An 11928-nucleotide genomic window follows, 5' to 3' on the forward strand; every position below is an offset into this window, starting at 1 on the left:
GTTTTGTGTCTTTTTCCATTCTAGCTAAAGTCCGGGACAAACTGCGTCTCTTCTCAGCTCAATACGAAACGCGTAATATTTTCTCTGAATGAGGGACCATTCCATTTTTTTAAGGAGCCGTTGGCAACTCTACTAACCTTATGAATAAAATAAAGTTCACTATCAGTAACATCATAGCACCCACCCAGCTGTATAAAAACTCCGTCAAACTGGCTAGAACGCAGTATGAGTTATTGCAACTGACAGTAAAAAGTCAGCAACATGAAAATAAACTCCACCTAAACTTGGTTTATATCTGACCCAGATAGACTGCAGGTCATAACTTCTTACCTGAAGTTCAGTTCACCTGACACTCGGACTGGCGGCTGCCTCGGGGCTCTCCTCCTGCCTCCCCTTCCCTCATCCACCTGTTGCCTCTGTGGAAGCCCCGTCATAGTCACCACCAAACAACGGAGTTATTTCTACACATCGACCTGCATCTGGCCAATCCACCACCTCTCACTGTTCATGCCATTACAAAAAAAATAAAAAATAAGTCACTGGGGATATGCCCGGTATGCCCGATGGCCAGTCCAGCTATGTTAACCTGCAACCAAATCTGCAGCTCCATACAGCAATGTTACGACTTAGATTATATCTTATAACGCATAACTCTTATGTTAGCTGCCCTCAGTAGCATACTGTCTGAAATATTCCACAGCTGCAATAATTCTTTAAGTGTTATTTTTTTCCTTGGTATTCTAATTTCACCGAAGTTTACTAAACTCAACAAACTTGATATTACTTACCGGGACATTTATTCTGTCCTCATTTTCTTTCACCGAAAAATTGTTTCCTGCAGTGCCATCTTTCGTGCTTGGCTCTCCTACCTTTGCTAACGTGATGCGCATAGCGCAGAAGCGATGCTGCATTCACTTACACTCGGATATCTGAGCGTCACCGTGAAAACATAATCGGACATTTGATATTTGATTGAATTTTATTGTTTTGCCTTTGGGGTGGCACCTGGGGTGGCCAGTCTGGTTTGGGGGGTGGCCTGTGCCCCCCCAGGCCACCCCGCTGGACACGCCATTGCTCAACTGAAGCCAATTGTACTAAATGCACTAAATGTGCACTGTTACAAGAATATTTTTCTTTCTATTGTTTTCTATTATTTTAAGTTAAGCAGGACAGAGTTCTTTTAAAGAAAGATTTACTTATATTCTCAAAAGTTAAGCATGACAGGCTTCTGTTTAAGAAAGAGACCTGTTTTACTGTGTTAATGTTGTCATTTTGAGCTAAAAATAAATGGCTAAATGATCATTTGTTTCACATGTGTTCATATCACAAAGAATAGAATATGCATCTACTTAAATCAACTTCAAGTCAAATGGTTAAAAAAATAATTTCACACACAAAAAAAGAGCTAGAAAATTCACCACACTGGGAAGGGTGAAGACAACTGGGTCGCCCGGCCCTGGCCACGAGGTGTCCCTTATTTATTTTTCAGGGAGTTGGCAACCCTACATATAGGGAATTTAGTTCCGGTAGATGGTGGCTCTCAAGCACAGCAATGTAAATCTCTCACATTGAGAGCGCAGGGCAAGCTAGCGAGACAGAAGTTAAGCTCTGCTTGCAACAGGCAAATTGAACCTCATTCAGATCTGGCGTTTGGAATTATTTTGGTTTTCATGTGACGTATGACCCTGAAGGTAAGCGAGTCATGGACTAAAGTAAAACAGTATGTTGGATGTGCCATGCAATGCTCAATTACATTGGTGTGAACTAGTGTGTTAGCGCAGTTAGCTCGTTAACGTGTTGGCCGTCTAGCCCCATGCACGAAGCGATCGGCGGTAGCTCGTTAACGGAGATTTGCCGTGTTGTGGCGTTAAGGTCATTTCAACGAGATTAACCTGAAAGCACTAGTGGGAACACAACGAATATGACTGCACATTTACATCATCCTAGTGCAAAGACAAAAACAACAAGCATGCTACTAACTTTAGCCGAGTCATTTAGACAGCTGTTAGCACGTGATTCTCCTTATGCTGCTGAGAATATAGCCCAGAAGAAGCGGATAGTATAGCTTTTATTTTGGAAAGAGACATTTCTCTGTAATAAACTCTCTTTTCCAAAGATGAGTGATTCCTCAATCAGATACAGGGCTCGCAATATCGCTAGCCCAACGTCCTGGGGCTAGCGATTTTTTCAGTCGGGCTACCAAAATCTATCTCTGCCCTGCCCGTCGGGCTATTGTAGGAAAAATATATGTCAATGCTTTTGCATTCTTTCAGAAATGTAGCTGGGTAATTATGTCATTGGCATCGGTGAGCCACTGTCAATATGTGACATATTGAAGTCGCGTTTGAATTTGCGCTTGTTTTTTTGCTTTCACTTTGCAATCGTGCGAACTGTGTATAGAGAGCGACAGCACTGATCTGTGAGTGATGATAATTTGCGCACCAATTCCTCTGACATCGTCTTATTAATCGTTAGCTTACTATGCAAACATGACAAGTGAAATCTCCCGCAGCTTAAACATGTGAGAGGTTGATCGCAGAGAATCGCTGAGCTTATGTGAGTGCGTGTGTAAAAGCAGCAGTATATATATTTTAGTTCTGCTGAGCCAAATAAGACAGGTCAGGGTGAAGAAGTGACAGCCAAAGAAAAGCTTACCACAAAACGGAGAAGTTATGACAAATCAGACTATAAGGCAAAAAGAAAGTGCAGCTTTATGGTTTCATGGACAAAATTATTTCTGTGGCTGCAATATGACGAGCTAAATAACCAGGGCTGCACATAAGTGGTCCGCAGGTGCGCATTCGCTGTCAAAATAAAAAACACGCACAAGGGTTAGGGTTAAATTTAAAAACTGTACTTTTGAGTTAAAATATATATTTATAATTTTAATAAATGACAAATTAAAAATGCATGAACATTTTTTTGTATCGAAAAAATATCGAACCGTGACACCAAAGTATCGAACCGAACCGAACCGTGAATTTTGTGTATCGTTGCACCCCTAATAAATATATATATAGTCGACCTTAATCTTACAGAGAATGTGATGATTTTGTGGATAATTAAAGTCAGTCATATATCCACAAACACAACAAGCTGAAAGTCAGTGATGCTGCTCGGTTTGCAGTCCTGAATATCACGGCACAAGCAGGATCCACTGCACTGTTAATGTGAGCTGTGTTATATTGCTGCCTCTGTTCGGTGGTGTCGAGCCAAACGGACTTTAACGTGTGTTTGAACGAGCTGACGGTTCACTCGTTAAGCTGAAAGAAAGATGCTTTAATCACAGCAGTCACACATGTGTCCACTGCACCATCTGGAACTCTTCTTGTTTACACTCGTAATGACACAAACACTAAATCCTGCTTCTCTGTGCTGTTGTGTAGCAGTGTGTACACCTGAGACTGTCACCTGTCTGTCCTGCACTCTCTCTCTGTTTCTTTCTCTCTGATTGTGGAATAAAAGTATGAACATGTGTTTATAAGTTACACTTGTGTTTGAATCCTGCAGCTTATCACACATTTGATGTCCATGTGTGACGACTGCAAGTGTCCAGAGTGAGGACAGACTGAGGGACCCACTGCTGCACATCATCTGTGAGGCTTTGCACCCCTGATGATCCACCAGGACAAACTCGGCAGTGTGTGAGGAAGAGGAGGAGGAAGAGCCAGCAGCAGCTGACAGATGGAGAGAATAGACAGACTGTTCCCTGTTTGTGAAGGACTGCTAGGAAAGTTTAACAGAACTGTCTGTGCTGAATCAGTCTTATTAGGTAATGTTCACATAATGTGATCATCCCAGTGTTTCCAGTGTGGGAGAAAGTACTCAGAGTACTCAGGGCCTTCAAGTTACACACCATGAAAGGCAGCAACAAGTTTAATGTTCAGAAACCTAAAGTCTGTATCAGCAGCAGAATGGAGCTAAAATAAATGTTGGTTTCAGTTCTATGAAGCTTTGAGGATTTTGGATCAGTAGCTGCTGTGTTTGTTGCATCATATTGCTGTAACTGTTTATATGCTTTATATATTCTGAGCTAAGTTGATCTATAGTGTTACATCATATTCTATAAGGATGTTATGTGTTTGTAGACTTTCTGCCCAGTTTGACCCATTTAGCAGACGTCAGCCTGTTTAAGGCTCTGATGTCTATTCTGTGTGACTTACAGCAGTTATGACATGGTCTGATTTTCTCACCCAATAAAGGAATATTTCATATATCAGTCTACTCTTCATTCTATCAGACACAGTTATCACAGCTCGTACATTTGCTTTATACACATATGTAAGCATTGAGCCAAATGTAATAATGCCAACGTATTAAACGAACAATATTTGTCTCTTATATATAACACATCTGTATACACACTGTCACAGATACTCGTCTTTGAGTGAAGATTTAAGGTGATAGGACATATAAACAACTGTTCAAGCTCACTGCTGTAATATATCATAATAATCTGACTATAACTTTAATATTGGCCATATTATATTTACATTACCACAGTGAGATGACTTTAGTCTCATGACCAACATCAGCTAATTGTTATTTACTAGCTAATCTTAAATGACTGTTCAGCACAGGAATGAAGCCCAACAATCATGTTTTACGGTCCTTTGGTCTCAAATGAACAAAACATGTTCTCCTTCGTTTCTGTCACACAAAGCTGTATGACACGTTTCTCGCGGTTAGTATCATGGTTGCTAGGCAACCTGAGCAGCGCGACGAAGGCAAGACCGTCCTATTTCACAAGCCTCTCACTTCCGCACTTCTCATACTTATAGTACGCACCGTGCGTAGTGCGCGTACTTCAAGCGTGCAGACCCTGAATTGGGACACAGCCTAGTGGTGCCGAGCTGGCGCACCGAGTAGTTCCTGTTACCTGCTGTGTGTCTGTTTTTACAGGTAAGCTGGGTTCCAAATAATACATATGTGATAGACAACAGTAGCAATCGAAAAGCTAGAGAGCCAGTTCACGAGTTTAAGGGTTGATAGCGACGAACCACCACCAGCTGTTGCTAAAAGCACCTTTGTTAGCTAGCAAAGTATTTACAAATAGTTCTCCCGTTCATTGATCTGAGCATGCGCAGAATGATCCACAGCGCTCCTTTGATCTTCTCGAACGATCATCGTGACGTCACGGCGACATCACAATGATCCTTTGAGAAGATCAAAGGATCATTGTTATGTCACAGCGACATCGCATTCTCTGCCACGCCCACCGAGTCTATAAATAGGAGCTCGTTCAACAGTTTACAGCAGAAAGAGCCAGTTGTTTGAGACACAGCTACCCTTTGACACCCTTGAGCCTTAAACCTTTACAAAAATGTCACAGGCAAGTGGAGATTCGTTAGACCAACTGGAGCGTACGAGAGAGGAACTCCGGCATCAAAACGCACAGCTCTGGGAAGAAAACGCACGACTCACCGAAGAACTCGCACGAGTCAATGAAATGTGCATAGACTTCAGTCACGATGTCACACGACACATTCAAGAAAACACACGACTCGGTCGAGAAAACACACAACTCGGTCAAGAAAACGCACAACTCGAGCTAGAAAACGCACAACTCAATCTAGAAAACGCACAACTCAGTGAAAACTACATAGAACTCAGTAAAGAACACATAGAACTCAGTAACGATGTCACACGACACATTCAAAAAAACACACGACTCTGTCAAGAAAACACACAACTCAGGCAAGAGATGGCAGAACTCAGACAAACTGTGGAAAATCTTCAGCGCCCAGCGGTACGGGAACAAGAGACAACAGAAAGAGAATCGCCTGGTTCGTGGGGTGTAAACCTACTTAAAGTAGGTTTAACTGTTGCCGGATGTGTCATTGCGTTTCCTGCAGCTTTCTGGGTCGCCTCTAAGATTTTCAGCTGAAGCGAATGTCCCGCTCTGTGGGGTCTGCCTCGAGGCCGGCGTCCGTCTGGGTCGATCCTTAATAGTCGTTTTTGCTGAGTTCTCATTGCTTCGAATCACGTGTCCATACCACCTCAGGCGGGATTCGAGCATCTTTTGAACTCGAGCCACAGTCCACCGACCTGTCATAAATACGCTGTGCTCTCCTTTATGTTTGATTTAATTTTGCCCCTCACCCCCCAACCAGTCATGGCAGAAGACCGCCCCTCCCTGAGCCTGGTTCTGCCAGAGGTTTCTTCCTGTTAAAAGGGAGTTTTTCCTCTCCACCGTTGCCAGAGTGCTTGCTCATAGGGGATCATTTGATTGTTGGGGCTGAATTTTTGGATTTCATTTAATTGGCTTGAACTGAAAAATCTAAAAATTCATGTGAGGGCTTCACATAGTGGAGAGCACTACATTTGCTAACTGCTCTTTGTTTATTTGTAGATTTTGTAGTTCTTCCTACTACAAAAACTACAAATGAAAACAAGGCAGTTAGCAGCAAATGAAAATAAATAAAACACTTAAAAAAATCTGCTACTGCTCTGTGTGTTTACTTCAGTGAACACTTGTATGTTTTTGTGTTAGAAGATTATAGATTGTCCAAAATGTCCTACAGCCTGCCAGAGTACGAAATGAGGATAAAACAGGAAGTTTGACAGCAGTGAGTTCCTGCAGCGACCTCTCGTTTCTCTCCTCAGTGCTGCATGTTCGTGAACGTGAGCCTGGACGCGAAGGACGCGGTGAAAACTCTGAGCGCTGCAGTTCGGCTCCACCATACGGCAGGTGTCGCTCAGCAAAGCGATGCAGAAAAACAACAGAAACACCAAATAGGACAGATGTTTCAGGCACGAGACGTCCCTGGGCTTTCTGAGGGGACAACAACAACAATAATAATAACAATGTGCAGTAAAACATACACTCATTCTTTTCATTTATTAAGTTCCTGTGTTGTGTTGTTTGTGTTGTGCGTAGTGCCGACGCGGGACAGTTTGCAATTGTGTAGTGCTGTTGTTCTAAGTGTGACTGTGCAATGACAATAAAGAGTCTCTCGTCTCATCTTGACGATGAGCTCGTCCACCACAGCACTGAATCCAGCTCAGTTACAAGTTACAAAAGAAAATCATTTTTACTCGAGTACTAAAATTCATATTCAAGAAAACGCATGTTTCAGCTTCATTGCACGAGGCAGAGCAATTACGTTTCAGCGGACATCATGGCGTCCGCGTGTCCAGCTGTGGAGAGGACTCTTCTTTTGCCTTTCTTATCTTTACTAAGTAGAGACGTACAGGAAATAGTTGAGAGGGAAAGGGCCGGACTCAAACCCGTGCCGCTGCGTTCCAGCCATGTGGCATGTGGTCACCATGAGCTGAGCTCAGCCGACGTCAGAGACGCCTTTGAGTCAAACGTATGACACGTGTCCGTCTGTGGTCCTAGCTGCTGCCTCCTCGCTCCTTCAGCAGCTGCTTGAGGACACTGGACTGTTTCAGCGCTCTCAGGTTAGAGATGTCCTCCGCGATGACCGGGATCTCCTCGCCGCGATGCTCCTCGTCACCGTCGCCTTCCTCGCTGTCAGAGAGCGTGCACAGGAGAGCGTCGTTCTCGTACGTGGGGAAGTAATACCTGCGGAGCGAGACGACGTTTAGTGCTCAGGCTCAAATTAGTCCCAAAAAGGACGCCATTTTCCTCAGCTGATAAAAATACTCCAAATGAAGTGTAAACATCTGTGGCGTTGACCACGTTCATCAGCAGCTGTACGCCAGCTTTAAAGCCCGCGCTCTCATTGGTTAATTCTGCAGGCGCTTCCTTAAACCTACTGCGGCTGGTCCCAGGCGGACATCTCTGGCAGTTTCATCACGTGACCTTCAGCCGCGATGTGACGCAGGGCGTCCGCCCGGCAGTCGAACATCCGCGTGCAGCCGTAGCAGCGGCTCTGATGGATCTGCCGCCGGATGAAGTTCACCAGTTTGACCTGCTGGTAGAACTTGAGGTCTGAGGGAGGACAGAACATTAGAAACACTCAGAAGGAAGAAATAGAAGCAAACTGCGCTCGAATTACCACGGCGATTTCACCCACTGAGCTCGGTCTTAAGGAGGTGGAGGTCGAAGCCGTGAGCCTCCTGCAAACACAAAACAGAAAGATGTCAGGGTCACGCACGCGACGCCCGTTACAGACTTCATAAATAACAAAACCAGAAAGCAGAGAGAAACTTTTCTGCCTCTCAGGTAAACTCGTCACTCGTGAGCACAAACTTAGAGTCACGTTTGGGAAACTGGTTCTGACTTTAAACCAGAACGTTTAATCAACGACAAAATCGGACTGCAGTCGACGTCCAATCCTAGATTTATTTATTGTTCACGAGTGTTAAGTCTAATTGTTGAATGTTGTCATCGTGTTTCTTAAATTTGTACGGTCTGAGTTCAACCTATAGGATCAAGACGTTCCTTTGTCTCTGACCTCTCCAGCCACTCTGTGCTGGGGGAGCTTTTATTGCAGATGCATCCTGACAGATCTGTTGTGAGCTTCCTGCTTTTATGATACACACACACACACACACACACACACACACACACACACACACACACACACACACACACACACACACACACACACACACACACACACACGTCTTAGAACCATTGGGGGGTTTTACAGTGGGAGGTGCTTGTGTTGTATTGTGTATTGTAACTGCCATGTCAATAAATAGCTACGGGGGAAGCTGCTCTTTGAAGGACTTCGGGCCTGAGACAGGACAGGGGCGTGGGCTCCAAGAGCTGGTTCTTGACCAAAGACTTCCCTCGTTAGCGAGTGAAAAACCGGTTGAAGATGTTCTGTCATGTCTTGTTTCCTTCATGATGAATAAGTCTCTAAACTAGCGGGGCCTGTGGAAACACAGACCCAACAACGAGGAAACATTTTTATTTGCTCGTTAAAGGTTTGACAATCATGTATTTATTTGGAAACTTTTCAAAATAAAAGGCGCTTCATTTTAAAAGCTCTTCAGCTTCGGTCCGTCTGTGTGTGAGGGCACTTTCTGAGTAAAATCCATGTTTTGTGCGAACGATGGATTCATATGTTTGCAGAGACCTCAGGAAGCAGATCGTTTCCTGTTAGTGTGCACTGTCTCCGTTCTCCCAGAAGCCTTTGCAGAATCGTTTCAGGGATGAAAAGCAGAAAACGATATTTTCCTTCTCTGAAACTTCTACGTTCCCGTACCTTCATATGCGCGTAGATCTGCTCCAACGTCTCCGATTGGTGATCACAGAACAGACACACTGCAGAGACCGGATGAGCCTGCCAGTCCGACCAATCACTGCGGACGATACAGAGATGACACGAGCAGACATTTACACAGGATCAGAGGAGGACTAGGAAGTGGACTTGATTGAAACTTTTGCATCCAGGCTGACATAAGAGATGACTACAGGAAGCAAAGAAGCTTTTAGTCACATGATTTCAGGAAGCTCTACCTTCTGTCTGCTTTCATCTAACACACGTGAGGTTTCCAGGACTGATGGGAATCCTGCGGCGCGTTACCTGTTTCCCGTGAACTCTTCGCTGCAGAACATGCAGAGACGATGGAAGCTGCTGTCGTCTCGCTCCTTCTGCTGCTGCTCCAGGACCTCCTCCTGTGGGAGCACAGAAGAAGAGCTCAGAGGAATTCTTCAGAAAACTACCTCAGAGTGCTCAGATATTTAAAGTGCAGAGGTTACAACGACACAAAGCGTGTCAAATCACTCAAATCTGCAATTTTTCTGATTTTTCCTGATTTTCAGACTTTGCCTCAAAATAAAGTTTAAAAGAAACGAAACTTCCAGCAGCACAAGATTCACTCAGGATGCTCCGAGTGTCACGTCTCCTCACCAGTCGTTTCTGCTGCAGCTTCTCTCGGAGGACTCTGTCTTCTGGAAGGACGTCACACAGCAGGAAGTAGTCCTCCTGCTTCTCTGTCAGGTCAGCGAGGAAGAAGAGTTTTTAATGAGTCATTAATCAGAGCTGGAGGAAGTGTACGTGGTTCACTTTGAAAGGTCAGGTCCTCTGTGGGTTTGAGTGAACTCACCGACTGGGCCCGTGGAGTTGGTTTTGATGACGCTGCAGAAATCTGTGAGCGGCTGCTCGAGGAATCTGCCCTTCCAGTACAGCAAGTACCTGATGGAGGAAACTCGTCAGTAAAAACCGACTCACAGCCAGGTTTACCGGCGCACAGAAACACTTCGTCACGGTTCATAAAAGCAGCACACTAACAGGCGTGGACATGCTGGACTTGTTGTATATATTTATACTTGTAAGGTAAGGGTTTCCCCCCATCACCCCAAATAATTACAGGAAGTCTTTGGTGAAATGATCGAGTTCCAAATGCTAAAAACATCCAAACGTGTTCCCGAGAGTTAAACGAGTGAGCCGGAGCATGTGTGGCTCGTACTTTGGGACGTCTGCGATGAGTTTGACGTCGGCGATGACAAGCTTGTGCTCCATCAGCAGGTGTCTGAGGAGGACGTCTTTCCGCGGCGGTGGGACGGACTCAGAGCAGAACAGGCAGACCAGCGGCTCGGAGCCGGGACATTGAACACCGGGAGGGCTGGAGATGTCAGCCGGCTGATCGGGGAAACACAGCGGCTCCAGAATGCTGTCCTTACCTGAGAAAGCAGAAGAGAGACTACACCTTATATACCACACACACTCTACTCCAGACCAGGTGAGTCAAAACCAAGCGGAAGCGAGAATGTACAGCCTGGCATGAAGAAGCATTTCCCTCTGATCTACAAAAATCTGTCTGTATACAATTATTTTCATCACCCGTGGGGACAAAACTATGATCTAAAAGTAAAAAAATAAATTAATTAATGAATTAAATAACTCATTAATCGAACTCAGACTTTACACGCTGTTAAATCCTGAATAAACTTCACAGCTGTCAGACTGAGTACTGACTGAATATAGAGATTGCTGTATAATCACAGTTAGCAGCCCAGCTATTTCCTAGCCTGCTAGCTTAGCCGGGCGGGTTCCCGCCTGCTTTTCTGATTTTTTTTAGCCTTTTTTCTGCTGATTGTGGATTCCCACAGACTCGGAGAGTCACCGACACCCAAACCTTTGCACGCAGACCACCAGATATCAGCATTAAAGCCGCGGACACGTTTAAAAAGTCACACTTACCGTCTTTACTCGGCTCGCTGGCGGCCATGTCTGGTGTCACGTGGTGCAAATAACACAAACCAAACCAATCGGAGGCCGTAAAATGCCAACGAAGCGCCTTCGCGGACCCCCGGTAAAACACGAATTAGAAAAGGTGCATTCAAGTGGTTCAAGGAAATATAAAAACTCAAGTTTCGATAGCTGAAGGTTAATTAATGTGAATGAAGTTGACTAACATGTAACGTTGGACGTTGTTGCATATATATAGCAAAGAATATAAATCACATGAACACTCAGATCCTCAAGATATACCTGAGAGTGTTCTCTGAACATGAAAGTTTAGTGTTCATAAATACCCATTTATTAACATTACATTAGCATATGTGTCCTCCCCTCTATTACAAATTTTTAAATGAAACGTTATTTGTGAATGCGTACCATGTGTACAGGTGTAAGGCTCCCTAAAATAAAAGTCTGAAAATAACATTTGAGTTTCTGTACAGGGGGGCACAAGAAGGCTGGATATGGTGCAAATTCTTAAATAAATGACCCAAGTTTTATACGTGAAGTCAGTTTTAAGGTGGAGTGGCTGCTGATGACACACAGCTTGGATTCGGGAATTCACTGGAAGCACGTTGTGGTCAAAGACCACTGGGGGGCACAAACAGCTCAGTGTTCATCCTGCAGTCTGACTCACTCTGTTATTCTCAACAACAAAAAAAAACTATAGATAAAAGCAATGACAGCAATACTGCAGAAATAATAAACCTTTCTCCCTTTAAGCACAGAATGAAAATATGAAAACACACTGTCAGCTGTTTTTTTTAAATATTGCAAATACATACATGATGTGATGTCATGCCATGGTGATAATCTCATATATGAC

At 44.2% G+C, this 11928-nt stretch overlaps 1 protein-coding gene and 1 long non-coding RNA gene across 2 annotated transcripts; one reads left to right on the plus strand and one right to left on the minus strand.

Annotated features, from left to right (window-relative positions):
* The first annotated feature begins 523 nt into the window (after nucleotides 1–523).
* LOC308390268 lies at nucleotides 524–6742 on the plus strand. The gene is made up of 3 exons (XR_013970419.1): nucleotides 524–1691; nucleotides 3511–4902; nucleotides 6607–6742. It is a non-coding gene; the product is annotated as an uncharacterized lncRNA (long non-coding RNA).
* On the minus strand, nucleotides 6444–11155 carry LOC308390235 (zinc finger protein 277-like). Its single transcript, XM_080872004.1, has 9 exons — nucleotides 11064–11155; nucleotides 10330–10543; nucleotides 9967–10055; nucleotides 9771–9853; nucleotides 9444–9535; nucleotides 9123–9219; nucleotides 7983–8025; nucleotides 7723–7897; nucleotides 6444–7528 (listed from the first exon to the last, which is right to left on the minus strand). Exons 1-9 carry the CDS (start codon nucleotides 11089–11091, stop codon nucleotides 7339–7341), a joined length of 1011 nt encoding a protein of 336 aa, XP_080728130.1. The 5' UTR covers nucleotides 11092–11155; the 3' UTR covers nucleotides 6444–7338.
* Between the last annotated feature and the right edge of the window lie 773 nt (nucleotides 11156–11928).

The sequence above is a fragment of the Rhamphochromis sp. 'chilingali' genome (genome assembly GCF_963969265.1).
Source record: "Rhamphochromis sp. 'chilingali' genome assembly, chromosome: 2".
NCBI lineage: Eukaryota > Metazoa > Chordata > Actinopteri > Cichliformes > Cichlidae > Rhamphochromis > Rhamphochromis sp. 'chilingali'.